Source organism: Panthera leo, chromosome C2 (assembly GCF_018350215.1).
Source record: "Panthera leo isolate Ple1 chromosome C2, P.leo_Ple1_pat1.1, whole genome shotgun sequence".
NCBI classification, from domain to species: domain Eukaryota; kingdom Metazoa; phylum Chordata; class Mammalia; order Carnivora; family Felidae; genus Panthera; species Panthera leo.
Genome location: NC_056687.1, coordinates 119,620,093 through 119,635,439, shown reverse-complemented (window position 1 = coordinate 119,635,439; position 15,347 = coordinate 119,620,093). Strand labels below are relative to the sequence as shown.

Sequence of the window (15,347 nt, the reverse complement as noted above, 5' to 3'; positions counted from 1 at the left end):
TACTATTCAACATAGAACTGGAAGTCTTAGCCTCAGCAGTCAAACAACAAAAAGAAATAAAAGGCATCCAATGGGCAAGGAAGAAGTCAAACTTTCACTATTTGCAGATGACATGATACTCTATGTAGAAAACCTGAAAGACTCCAGCAAAAAATTTCTAGAACTAATACATGAGTTCATCAAAGTCTCAAGATATAAAATCAATATACAGAAATCTGTTGCATCTCTATACACCAATAATGAGGCAGCAGAAAAAAAATCAAGGAGTTGTTCCCATTTACAATTGCACCTAAAACCATAAGATACCTAGGATTAAACCTAACCAAAGAGGTAAAATATCTGTATTCTGAAAACTAAAGAACACTTGTGAAAGAAATTGAAGAGGACACAAAGAAATGGAAAAGCATTCCATGCTCATGGATTGGAAGAACAATGTTAAAATGTCTATACTACCCAAAGCTATCAGCACATTTCATGTAATTCCTACCAAAATGCCGCCAGAATTTTCACAGAGTTAGAATAAACAATCCTAAAATTTGTATAGAACCACAACAGACACCGAATAACCAAAGCAATCCTGAAAAGGAAAAGCAAAGCAAGAGGCATCATAATTCTGGACTTCAAGCTATGTTACAAAGCTGTAGTCATCAAGACAGTATGGTAATGGCACAGAAACAGACACATAGATCAGTGAAATGGAGAACCCAGAAATGGACACACAACTATATGGTCAACTCATCTTTGAGAAAGCAGGAAAGAATATCCAGTGAAAACAAGACAGTCTCTTTAGCAAATGGTGTTGGAAAAACTGGACAGCAACACACAGAAGAATAAAACTGGATCACTTTCTTACACCTTACATATAAGTAAATTCAAAATATATGAAAGACTTAAATGTGACATAGGAAACCATCAAAATCCTAGAGGAGAAAATAGGGAACATCTTCTTTGACCTTGGCCATAGCAACTTCTTACAAGACACATATCTGGAGGCAAAGGAAACAACAGCAAAAATGAACTATTGGGACTTCCTCAAGATAAAAAGCTTCTGCACAGCCAAGGAAACAATCAACAAAACTAAAAGGCAGCCTATGGAATGGGGAAAAAATATGTGCAAATGACCTATTGGATATAGGGTTAGTATCCAAAATCTATAAAGAAGTTATCAAATTCAACCCACAAAATTAAATAATCCAGTGAAGAAATAGGCAGAAGACATGAACAGACATTTTTCGAAAGAGAATATACATATGGCTAACAGACACAGGAAAAGCTGCTCAACATCACTCATCATCAGGGTAATGCAAGTCAAAACCACAATGAGATAGCACCTCAGGCCATTCAGAATGGCTATGATTAACAACACAAGAAGCAACACATGTTGGGGAGGATGCCGAGAAAGGAGAACCCTCTTATACTGTTGGTGGGAATGCAAACTGGTGCAGTCACTCTGGAAAATAGTATGGAGGTTTCTCGAAAAGCTGAAAATATAACTACTTAATGATCCAGCAATTGCAGTACTAGGTATGTACCCAAAGAATAAAAAAATACAGATTCAAAAGGGGTACATGCACCATGATATTTATAGCAGCATTATCAACAATAGCTAAATTATGGAAAGAGCCCAAATGTCTCTCCACTGATGAATGGATGAAGAAGATGTGGCATATATATATGATGGAATATTATTCAGCCATCAAAATACATAAAATCTTGCCATTTTCAACAATGTGGATGGAGCTATAGTGTCTTATGCTAAACAAAATAAGTCAGTCAGAGAAAGACAAATACCATATGATTTCACTCATAGGTGGAATTTAAGAAACAAAACAGATGAACATATGGGAAGGGAGAAAAACAAGAGAGAGAGGGAAGCAAACCATAAGAGACTCTTAACAATAGAGAGCAAACTGAAGGTTGGTGGAGGAGGATGGGCTAAATGGGTGATGGGTATTAAGAAGGGCACTTGTTATGATGAGCACTGGGTATTACATGTAAGTGATGAATCATTAAATTCTACTCCTAAAACAAATATTACACTACATTAGCTAACTAGAATTTAAACAACATTTTGAAGAAATAAAATATGTAAAAAACAGTAATATAAATATACTAAGAAAACCAGAAAAAAATCCAGGATATGGGACATCGTACAAATGACTTGGACACTTCAAAAAGTTCAATGTTGTGGGAGAAAAGGACTTTTCCAGATTAAAATGTGGGCAAAAACCTTGATTAGATCCTGGATCTATATTTAAATTATGTCCTAGATGAGGACACAGTTTAAAAAGACATTCTGGGACATTAGGGGAAATTTATCTCATACAAATAGATTATATTAGATGCTATTGAGTTATTGTTAATTGTCTCAAGTATGACAATGGCATAATGGCATTGTCCTTTCAGCTTTTAAATATATTTTAAATTCTTGATCTTCATCAATACTATTAGCATAAATTCATCTCTTCTATGAACTTCTGAAAATACAAAATTATAATCAATTTAAAAAAACAGCAGAAGATTTAGAAGTTGTTCCTATTTATTTCAGAAATATTATTCAATTTGTGTTTTGCATGCTTCAATTTACTTTTCTAAGTTTGATTTAGGCTCATATTATAATTAGTTTTACTTTCCTGAGCCCTCACCAAGTGCTAGGAGGAAGTTAATCTAGAAATGTGCTAGTGGAAAATAATGTGAAAAAAACACTAAAAATTATCCATCTTGAGTGAGGAAAAATGACAGACCAAGTATGTCCCTTCTTACCCCAAATCTCTCAAAATAGAAACAAATGTGTGTGTGTGTGTGTGTGTGTGTGTGTGTGTGTGTGTGTGTGTGTGTATTAAAAGAAAACTAAATCCGTACGGGTGAAAGTGATAAAATAAATTTCCATCAAGGAAGCTCTCAGGTCTAACTCAGAAAGTTCTGTCATGAGTCACATAAGATCCTGGTTCCTGGGGCACCTGGGTGGCTCAGTGGGTTAAGCATCCGACTTTGACTTGGGTCATGATCTCACTGTTGGTGAGTTTGAACCCCATGTCAGGCTCTGTGCTGACAGCTCAGAGCCTGTAGCCTGCTTCAGATTCTATGTCTCCCTCTTTCTCTGCCCCACCCCTGCTTACACTCTATCTTTCTCTCTCTCAAAAATAAATAAACATTAAAAAAAAAAAGATCCTGGTTCTTAGCGTGTACTTATAATATTAAACACAAATTCACTTATTCTTTATTCCAAAGACTAATCCAGAATTCATAATACACTACAAGAGGTAATCTTACCTGTTTTCTGACCCATAGTCCTGAGAACAGAAGGAAGTTTCCTTTCAATAACTGAAGCAGTTCACAAATTTGTAATAATAAGACCATTTTTAAAAGATGGTCTTACACTGCTGGTGAGAATGCAAATTGGTACAGTCACTTTGGAAAATAGTATGGAGTTTTCTCAAAAAGTCAAAAATAGAACTATCCAACAATTGCTGGATACAAAAATACTGATCTGAAGGGATGCATGTACACCAATGTTTATAGCAGCATTGTCAACAATAGCCAAATTATGGAAAAGCTCAAATGTCCATTGACTGATGAACGTATAAGACAGATGTGGTGTGTGTGTGTATATATATGTATGTATATATGTGTGTGTGTATATATACATACATATACGTACACATGTACATACACACACACAATGGAATATTACTCAGTCATCAAAAAAATGAAATCTTGCCATTTGCAATGACGTGGATGGAGCTAGAGAGTATTATGCCAAGTAAAATAAGTCAGAGAAAGACAAATACCATATGATTTGATGCATATGTGGAATTTAAGAAACAAAACAGATGAACATGGGGGAAAAAAGGAGAGAGAGGCAAAACATAAAACATTCTTAACTATAGGGAAAAAACTGAAGGTTGCTGGAGGAGAAATGGGAGGAGGGATAGGTTAAATGGGTGACAGGGACTAAAAAGGACATTTATTGTGATGAGCACTGGATATTGTATATAAGTGATGAATCACTGAATTCTACTCCTGAAGCTAATATTATACTATATGTTAACTAACTGGATGTTAAATAAAAACTTGAAACAAAGAAACAAAGATGGGTTACTTTACAATTTTTCTTTTTTCTACCTAAGATTTCTAACTAAACTGGTGGAATCAAGGTCTCTTGAGATTGACTGTGTGTCAGTATATTTATAAACAGCCAAGTGGCCAGTGTTCTGTGTTGGCAGCCAAAAGCTAGTCACCTTAAATCAAGATTTACAAGCGCAAAATTTTTTATTCCCCTCCATTTTCCTTTTGACTTAAGGAATATTTGATCTGAGTAGCCAGCTGTCAATATATATAATGACACATGAACACGTGTGTAAATATTTGAAACAAGTATCATGACAGGCAGAGTCAGAATTATCTGTTTATCGAATGCATCAATGCTTTGCAAAACAATTATATTAAAAACCATTCTTTTGCAACTTCTAGGAAAAAATACAAACAACTAAACTTACAATAAGAATGTATCAAGGCATTAACCCCTCAGTCAACTAAATTGGCCCAACAGTGTGCTGTTTAAAAAGAACATATACACGTGTATTAATGTATTACATATGATGGTTCAATTTTTTTATACTTGAAAACAAAAATATATCACCAGCTGGAATCCTTACCTTTTCAAGTATAGCATTGCCTTGGTGAGGATTGATGTTATGTTGGCTTATTTCTCTCTTGTATTTATATTCATAAACTTGGTCAGTGATATTAATCAGCAGAGTTGATGGACTGAAGGCCAGTTTTCCACAATCATAAACAGTTCCACTTTCAATATCAGTTGGTGCTGTAGCATATCGTATGATTAATCCCATTATTAGCCCTAAAATAAAGAATAAACAATTGCACTGGAGGAACTGAATCTAAAATGTTCACTACTGGGTGCTTTTAAATATATGATTCTAAACTTGTAGAAGTGGCAGAAGAAAAGGTTATACATTGCCTGGTTTAGAAATTGCTCACTATTCCATAGATACCGGTTCAATAGATTGACTGTACTAAGATATTTGTGGTGTGGACACTATTGTTCAAATATCCAACACATATTTCCCCCCTTCTTTCTTTCCTAATGGAGCCACAAATTTTGGAGGGAAAAGCTACCCGCTTCTTCAATCTAACAAAGTGATTCAAGAAAACCTTTGCCCTGTAAAATATTGAGTAATCTAATAATCAGTCAGGAGATAAAATTTCCCAGAAAGTTTTTGGTTCACAAATTAGCACATGTATAAGACAGACTCATCAAACTAAAAGGAAGCACTTATATACCATGGTTGGGAGAGCGGTGTTCTTGTTTTCTCCCTTGGGACATGACCAAGACAATTTATTTCTCCATTTTTTTGCTGAAAGATATTTTGTGACCTTAAGGGGATCCAGTCCAAGGACATAGGCAATATACTGAGAATGGTAGGGCCATGGTACAGACAGAACTCAGTTCCTGATGACTTCACTGAACAAATGGATCAACCTATTCTGGAGCTACCCTACTGCTAGACATAATATATTCTTTAATTTTTCAAAGAACTTTGAATCAAGTTTCTGTTTATCTGTAGCAAATGCATTCTAAAGACACAACATTCCTTTCAGTGGAGGTTGAATTCAAGTAATAATCCTTGACTTTTAAGTTTACATACTCTGTTAGGATGCTCACGGTAATCTGGTAACTGTAAACTTTCCTAATATTATGGATATATTAACAAATAGCAAAGAAACTTCAGAGGCCTTTACATTCCTCAATTTAAAATTAGGACTGATACATGCGTTTTAGGGTAAATCCACAATTTACTCTTTAAACATCAAATGTGGGAGGTTTTACAACTCTTGTGAATCCAGTCATCTAATGGACTTTCATTTATTTATTAATAATTTGTTGGGTACATATTTTGTACAAGACATTTCTAGATTTAAAATAAAAACAGTCCTGGTCCTATAGCTCAAGTTTGTAAAATGCAAACCCTTAAGCAAACAATCATAATACAATGTGACATGTGCTATGACAGTTAGTAAGCCCTCTGTGTTATATGAGTATAGAGAGAAAATGCTCTAAAGCCCTTTGAATGATGCAAAGCTTTAGATGAATCTTAAAAGGTCATGTAAGATTTTCTCAGATAAGCTGAATCAGGGAATAAGTTGGGATCCAGGTTGCACATGTGGGTGGCAGTACATAACAGCAGAGCTAGCTAAAACTTCCCCAGGAATTGGAAGGATATATTCAATGTGTTGAATCAGAAAAATATGCAGCCCAGAATTCTTTATCCAGCAAGGCTGTCATTCAAAATAGAAGGAGAAATAAATTGTTTCCTAGACAAACAAAAACTAAAGGAGTTCATGACCACTAAACCAGCCCTGCAAGCAATTTTAAGGGTGATGGATACTTTGAGTGGAGAAAAGATGAAACAAAACAAAAAAGACCAAAAACAACAAAGACTAGAAAGGACCAGAGAACATCACCAGAAACTCTAACTCTATAGGCAAGACAATGGTAATAAATTCATACCTTTCAGTACTCACTCAAAATGTCAATGGACTAAAAGCTCCAATCAAAAGACATAGGGTACCAAAATGGATAAGAAAACAAGACCCATCTATGTGCTGCTTACAAGAGACCCATTTTAGACCTAAAGATATTTACAGATTGAAACTAAGGGGATGGAGAACCATCTATCATGCTAATTGTCATCAAAAGAAAGCTGGAGTAGCCATACTTATATTAGACAAACTAGATTTTAAAATAAAGACTGTAACAAGAGATGAAGAAGGGCATTATATCATAATTAAGGAGTCTACTCACCAAGATCTAACAATTGTAAATATTTATGCCCCCAATGTGAAAGCGCCAAAATATATAAATTGATTAATCACAAAGAAACTCATTGATAATAATACCATAATAGTAGAGGACTTTAACACCCACTTATAACAATGGGCATATCATCTAAGCAGAAAATCAACAAGGAAACGATGGCTTTTAATGATACACTGGACCAGATGGACTTAATAGATATATTCAGAACATTTCATCCTAAAGCATCAGAATATACATTTTTCTTGAGTGCACATGGAACATTATCCAGACACAAACCTGCCCTCAACAAGTACAAAAAGATCAAGATCATACCTTGTGTATTTTGAGACCACAACACTATGAAACTCGAAATTAACCATAAGAAAAAAATTTGGAAAGACCATGAATACTTGGAGATTAGATGAACATCCTACTAAACAATGAATGGGTTAACCAAGAAATTAAAGAGGAAATTAAAAAGTACATGGACCTCAATGAAAATGAAAACATGACAACCCAAAATCTTGGGGTGCAGCAAAGGTGGTCATAAGAGGGAATTATATAGCAATTCAGGCCTTCCTGAATTGCTTCCTGAATTCCTAAAGAAGGAAGAAAAGTCTAAAATATACAACCTAACCTTACACCTAAAAGAGCTGGAAAAAGAACAGCAAATAAAGCCCAATACCAGTAGAAGAAGGAAATAATAAAGATTAGAAAAGAAATCAATGATATTGAAAAAAAAAAACAGTTGAACAAATCAATGAAACCAGGAGCTGGTTCTTCAAAAGAATTAACAGTATTGATAAACCACTAGCCAGATTGATCAAAAACAGAAAGGAAAGGAGCCAAATAAGTAAAATCACAAATGAAAGAGGAGATCACAACCAACATTGGCAGAAACACAAACAATACGGGCGCCTGGGTGACTAAGGTGGTTAAGCCTCTAACTTCGGCTCAGGTCATGATCTCATGGTTTGTGGGTTAGAGTCCTGCAGCGGGCTCTGTGCTGACAGCTCAGAGGCTGGAGCCTGCTTCAGATTCTGTGTCTCCCACTCTCTCTGCCCCTCCTCTGCTCATTCTCTGCCTCTCTCTTTCAAAAATAAATAAACATAAGAAATACAAACAATAATAAGAGAATATTATGAGCAATTATTGCCAATAAATTGGGCAATCTTGAAGAAATGGACAAATTCATACAAATATATAAACTACCAAAACTGAAACAGGAAGAAATAGAAAATTTGAAAAGACTATAATCACTAAAGAAATTGAATCAGTAATCAAAAATCTCCCAAGAAACAAGAGTCCAAGGCCAGATGGCTTTCCAGGGGAATTCTATCAAACATTTAAAAAAGAATTATAACCTATTCTTTTGAAGTTGTTCCAAAAAATAGAAATGGACAGAAAATTTCCAAATTCAGTCTACAAGGCCAGAATTATCTTGATTCCAAGACCAGACAAAGACCCCACTAAAAGGGAGAACTACAGACCTATTTCCCTGATGAACATGGATTCAAAAATTATCAACTAGATACTAGCAAACCACAACCAACAATAAATTTAAAGAATTATTCACCATGACCAAGTGGGATTTATTCCTGGGATATAGGGCTGGTTCAATATCTGCAAATCAATCAAAGTGATACATCACATTAATAAAAGGATAAGAACCACATGATCCTCTCAATAGAACCAGAGAAAGCATGTGACAAAATATAGCATCCTTTCTTGATACAAGCCCTCAAGAAATTAGGGATAAAAGGACCATACCTTAAGATCATGAAAGCCATATAAAAACACCCACCACTAATATCATCCTCAATGGGAACAACTGAGACCTTTCCCCCTAAGGCCAGGAACATGACAAGGATGTCCACTCCCACCAATGTTATTCAACATAGTGTTGGAAGTCCTAGCCTCAGTAATCAGACAACATAAAGAAATAAAAGGCATCCAAATTGGCAAGGAGGAAGTCAAACTTTCACTCTTTGCAGATGACATGATACTACTCTATGTTGAAAACCCAAAAGACCCCACCAAAAAGCTGCTAGAACTAATACATGAGTTCAGCAAAGTTGCAGGATATAAAATCAATGTACAGGAATCAGTAGCATTTCTATACACCAATAATGAAGCAATGGAAAGGGAAATCAAGGAATTGATCCCATTTACAATTGCACCAAAAACCATAAAATATCTAGGGATAAACATAACCAGAGCTTGAAAAATCTATAGACTGAAAACTATAGAAAATTTATGAAAGAAATTGAAGAAGACACACAAAAAAATCGAAAAACATTCCATGATCATGGATTGGAAGAACAAATTGTTAAAATGTCTATACTGCCCAAAGAAATCTACATATTCAGTGAAATCTCTATCAAAATAACACCAGCACTCTTCACAGAGCTAGAACAAACAATCCTAAAATTTGTTTGGAACCACAAAAGACCCTGAATAGCCAAAGCAATCTTGAAAAAGAAAACCAAAGTGGGAGGCATCACAATCCCAGATTTAGCCTCTACTACAAAGCTGTAATCATCAAGACAGTATGGTACTGGCACAGAAACAGACACATAGGTCAATGGAACAGAATAGAGAACCCAGAAATGGACTCAGAAATGTACGGTCAATTAATCTGTGACAAAGCAGGAAAGAATATCCAATGGAAAAAAGACCGTCTCTTCAGTAAATGGTATTGGGAAAACTGGACAGCGACATGCAGAAGAATGAACCGGACCACTTTCTTACACCATACAAAATAAACTCAAAATGGATGAAAGACCTAAACATAAGACAAGAAGACATCAAAATCCTAGAGAAGAAAATAGGCAACAACCTCTTTGACCTCAGCCACAGCAATCTCTTACTTGACATGTCTCCAGAGGCAAGGGAAACAAAAGCAAAAATGAACTATCAAGACCTCATCAAGATAAAAACTTCTGTATAGCGAAGGAAACAAGCAGCAAAGCTAAAAGGCAAGTGATGGAATGGGAGAAGATATTTGCAAATGACATAACAGATAAAGGGTTAGTATCCAAAATCTATAAAGAACTTATCAAATAATCCAGAGAAGAAATGGGCAAAAGACTTGAATAGACACTTTTCCAAAGACATCCAGATGGTTAACAGATACATGAATAGATGCTCAACATCACTCATCACCATGGAAATACAAATCAATACCACAATGAGATACCACCTCACATCTTTCAGAATGGCTAAAATTAACAACTCAGGAAACAACAGATATTGGCAAGGATGTGGAGGAAGGAGAGCCCTTTTGCACTGCTGGTGGGAATGTAAACAGGTACAGCCATTCTGGAAAATGGTATGGAGTTTCCTCAAAAAATTAAAAATAGAGCTACCTTATGACCCAGCAATCACACTACTAGGTATTTATCCAAAGAATAGAGGAGTGCTGATTAGAAAGGACACATGTACCCCAATATTTATAGCAGCACTATCAACAATAGTCAAAGTATGGAAAGAGCCCAAATGTCAATCGACTGATGAATGGGTAAAAAAGATGTGGTATATATATACAATGGAATATTATTCAGTGACCAAAAAGAATAAAATCTTGCCATTTGCAACAACACTGATGAAACTAGAGTGTATTATGCTAAGCAAAATTAGGAAAAGAGAGAGAACAAGAGAACACTAGGACTGCAGACCATAGGCAGAGACCAAGCCATATGACTTCATTCATATGTGGAATTTAAGACACAAAACAGATGAACATAAGGGAAGAGAAGCAAAAATAATATAAAAACAGAGAGGGAGATAAACTATAAGAGACTCTTAAACACAGAGAAAAAACTGAGGGTTGCTGGAGGAGTGTTCAGTGGGGGGATGGGCTAAATGAGCAAGGGGCCTTAAGGAGGACATTTGTTGGGATGAGCCCTGGGTGTTATATGTAAGTGATGAATCACTAAATTCTATTCTTGAATCATTATTACACTATATGTTATCTAACCTAGATTTAACTTTTTAAAATGAATGAATGAATGAATAAGTGAATAAATGAATAAAAGTTCCTCAGGATTTATGTTTACCAATGTGTAGCATAGTTGTTGGGAAAGTTGGTGCTCAGCTAGAGATTGTATTTCTTGGCTATCTTGTCTCTGGTTGGGTCCTCACCAACAGAATACAAGCAAAAATAATATGTGCCACTTCTGGAACACAGCTTTGAATGGGTAGGTGAGTTTTCCTCTTCTCTTTCCCATATATCTGATAGATGGAAACAAAGGCCCTATAGGTAGACAGAGCCACCAGACTGAAGAAGCCTGGGTCCCCAAGATACCAGGAGGGAGAAAGTCATCTGCCAACCAGGAACACCTACATTGGACTGCTATGTGAATGAAAAGTTAACTTCTGTTGTGTAGTCACTAAAATTGTAGTATTTTTGTGTTAACTGCCAACAGGATAACCTACTGAAGATTATGTATAAATACATGACTTAAGAAATCTGGTGGATTTAGAGAGTTAGTAGTGGTGTAAGAGGGAAAGAGAGATGAGAGATGAGAGATGAGAGATGAGAGAGAGAGAGAGAGAGAGAGAGAGAGAGAGAGAGAGAGAGAGGAGAGAAGGAGAGAACTCTAGGACAGCAGACCATAGGCAGAAGCCAAGTCATAAAGAAGTTCCTGGGTATGCTAAAAAAGTTTTTATTTTTAACCCAATTGTAATGTAAAACTATTGAAAGATTTTAGGCAGGAGTGTAAAACAATAAAATTTCTATGTAAGAGCTATCACTTTGACAACAGTGTGGAGAATTAAACAGAATGATGGGGGAGAATAAAAACATATTTCTTTCAAGAATATTTTTACCTCATTCCAGCTTCAGTGTTTGGCCCACTCCTCCAATAACAGTGAGAAACATTGTATCCTAACCTTTGTTAGCAAGAGAAAGTAAGTGATGGATATGTAACCACTATGAATGCTTGATCCACCATAGAACAGTTGGCAGCCTTTCATGTTCCATGCTAATTGATTACAATAAAACTAGTCAGGAAAGAGAAGGGAAGACACATTATGCACACTGCCAGTAGTTTAGGGTACCTGTGAAGAACATCATTTTTCCAACACTCTTTGAGTAGGAAGGATTCATTTTCTAAGTTATTCAGCAGGTACCATGAGTGATACTATGACCTCTGCTTGCTATTCAAGTGGGATATAAATAAGGAAAGCACAAGACACTAACTTCATGGGGCCTGAATAGAGAGAACCTGTATCAATACCATTTAAAGTTCCCAGAAGGTGAGCCAATTATTTTTGCAATATGCTTTCAGTGCAATAACAAGAAGTAAACATGAAGTGTCCACTGTTTTTCCCCAAGCAGGGAACTCAATTATTTGTTATAGTGAATGCCTAGTACTTGGGTCCTTGTGGTTAAATTCATACAACGTCCCCAAAACCTAAACGGCCCTGCCTGAACCTTTGCACCAGCTCTAGTCCCAGCTTTCAACAAGAGCACGTTGGAGTAAATAGAGTAAGCTGCTTGCCACCAGAGGTGATCAGATGTAATGGCCATGACAGTGCATCTCTCAGACAGATCTCCTACTACGAGGACTGCAGTTGACCAATGGTCTCAGCTACTGTGCTCTGGAATCCATGACCAAATTCACTGAGGCCAGACAATGACTGAGTTCAGTAGGGGTACTAAGGCAGGGAGGCGGGGCTCCTCTGAAGGGTCACTATGGCTTAAGGATGCCCCATGAGCCTCACTAAACCTTTCTTAGAATTGTGCCATAGCCTGGGGCACCTGGGTGGCTTAGTCGGGTAAGCATCCAACTTTGGCTCAGGTCATGATCTCGCAGCTCATGGGTTCTAGTCCTGGGTCAGGCTCTGTGCTGACAGCTCAGAGCATGCAGTCTGCTTCAGATTCTGTGTCTCCCTCTCTGTCTTCCCCTCCCCCACTTGTGCTCTGTCTCTCTCTCTCTCTCTCAAAAATAAACATTTTTTAAAAATTAAAAAAATAAAGAAAGAATTGTGCCATAGCCTAAGCATTTTACTACATAGCCTTCCTTCCTTCCCCACCTCCACAGAGTATGCAGCTGCACCAGGGTCTGGCAGTTGTCCCAGAATTCAAAACTCCCTCCCCATTTTCCATCAAAAAAGTTTTTCCAATAGATCTTTCACACAACTAATCTCTTCCCAGATTCTCCTTCTTGGAGGACCCAAATTAATACACTTGACAAAAGGCTCTAGCCCTGCTTCTCTTCAACCCCAAGTCTTGAGAGGAAGCAACATCTTGACACAGTGTAAAGGCCAGTGTGCATACTGCAGCTGAAAGTGTGCTCAGTTAACAAACACATACACCCATTTGTACACCCCCACTGCAGTAGCAGCAGCTGGAAAATCCTTAATATCCGAGGCCAGACACCTGCCTGTAGAGCCTGATAATGCATCTGACAGCCAAACGTCCACTCATTGCTTTAGCTGTATGTTGAAATAAATATGGAGTGTTGAATTAATGCACTTCCAGCACAGTATTGTTTGAAAGCAGGTGAGAGATAAAGTATGATATCTGGTAGGAATAAAATGCTAATGAAAGGGGTTGTTTGTATACCCCCACAAAGACAAAGGATAAAGAAAGCAACAACCACCTGTGCACAGAGGGAAACAAGAGACTGTCTGCTACAGTTCCATGGACACAAACCACCGTTCTCATTGGTAACCCATGAACTACGACCTTACCCTCCCAGGAGAAAAAGAGGCAGCTTGTCCCAGCAAAGCAATACCATGCAGCACATGTGTGCACAGGCCTGGTTCCAGATTATATCCTCACAAGCATGACACTTACCTGAGCTTTGCCCCCTAGCCAGCTGATGGTATCACCCCTTCTCCAAGTAAAAACTCCAGTCCAGATGCATCCCCTGCCCCTACAAGTTTAGGCATTTGGGCAACTAAGGCAAACGTTGTATATATGTGCTCTTCAGGGAACCCTGACTTCTCCCGAACAGCATACAAGCCCTAGGTTGAAGCTCGGACAACATATTTTATCTCTAAGGCACTCACAGTCCTACAAATTCTATCTCAAGTCCCACCTATGGAGGACCATGCTCTGATGCAGCCTGTGCTCAATGAGTTCCCTCATCTTTGAGTTCTTATAGCATTCATAGTTTAAACCACACCCTTTGTGGGCCAATTTAATAAAGGCTTACATTGTTCAGCATTGCTTTGTAGACCTTGGCTTTGTCTCCCCCACTAGACAATGAGACTGTTTACGACAGAGACTCTGTGCTATTTTTCATCTCTTTTTCCTTTAAAAAGCTACACTTTAGGCAGAATTGTAACCCAACTTTCCCTAAGTCCACAAACTCCCTTGGAGTCAAGAAGAAAATGATCCTCCAAGTTTATGTAATTGGTCAGTGACCAACATCTTAAAATGTAAAGAACATCACACCAAATGCTGTGATGTTCCTGTTCTGGCTGAGCTTGCAATATACCTCCCATAGGCAGATGCCTGAAAGGCAAGTGACACAATGATGTTTGCAAGAGAAGGAAGGAAGGAAGAAGGAAGGAGGAAAGAGGCTCATGGGCACTCAAAATGAGAAACATTTAGAAATATGAGCCTTGTCTTTCTGGACTGGCTTTCACTTCATTCTCCACATTGAAAATACAAGAAAACCCCACTCCTTCCTCCCTCATTCTGCTTTCATGCCACAGACACACAAGGCATTGCTCTGAGACTTGAATTATAAAATGAATAAGATATGGCCCTGACCCTAAAATATTAAAATATTTTAATCTTACAGGGCCTTTTCCTCTTGTCCAATATTGTGATCCTGATTTCCAGTGAGAATAAAGTACAAATGTTTTCCAAGGCTCTTCTCATATTAAGCCTGTATTTCATAGACAATCTGCCTGCATCTTGTTGATGATCATTCTACATGATGCTGAAGCATTTCCCAAAGGGGCTTTTTTAAGAGGAACATGGATGGGAATTTACTTGCATATATAATGATTATATTTATGTACAATGGAACAGATTACAGAATGGTTTTGAAAACAGTACTAAAATCTCTCTGTGATCAGACCTATGGTTGTGTTTATACACTATCACACACACACTGCCAACTGCATGGCAGCACACCGTAGGAGGCTCCCTTCAGAGTCTTTTTCTGGAGGAGTGGTGCTCCTCTGACATCACACAATGCAACAAGCCCATCTATACACGTGTCTAATCAGACTAGTCCATAGGTATATATTTAAATGCTACATGATACTGGAGAGAATTTAGGAGCCTAAAGCAAAGGTACATAGTTACTATATGAAGATTGTAGAAGAAATGAGTTTTGTAAGTTCTTTCATTCTGTATGCATTGAATGGCTACCAAGAATAATCTAGATAAATGAGGCATTGCCCCTTACTAAAACAAGAAGATAAATCATTAAACTATATAATACTATATATCAACTTGATTAGTGTATCAGATACTATTGATTGTCAACCCAGCATCCATCCTGCCTCTTTCCCAAAAAAGCCCTGATTTGTACAGCTAGCCACCCCTCCTCCCACAGCT

The 15,347-nt window shown here is 37.2% G+C and overlaps 1 protein-coding gene across 18 annotated transcripts in view; it reads right to left on the bottom strand.

The window, feature by feature from the left end:
- Window positions 1–15,347, bottom strand: part of SLC9A9 (solute carrier family 9 member A9) — a 766,376-nt gene that overhangs the window by 613,945 nt on the left and 137,084 nt on the right. For 17 of the 18 annotated variants that reach the window (XR_006207068.1, XR_006207069.1, XR_006207064.1 and 14 more), the window contains one exon: window positions 4,659–4,861. Coding sequence is in view for 11 of the 18 variants with exons in the window: in XM_042954871.1 (XP_042810805.1) it covers window positions 4,659–4,861 (203 nt within the window). In the remaining 7 variants the exon portion in view is untranslated. Of the gene's footprint in view, window positions 1–4,658; window positions 4,862–13,625; window positions 13,729–15,347 lie in introns of those variants that run through there. The other variant, XM_042954879.1, reaches the window with a different exon arrangement.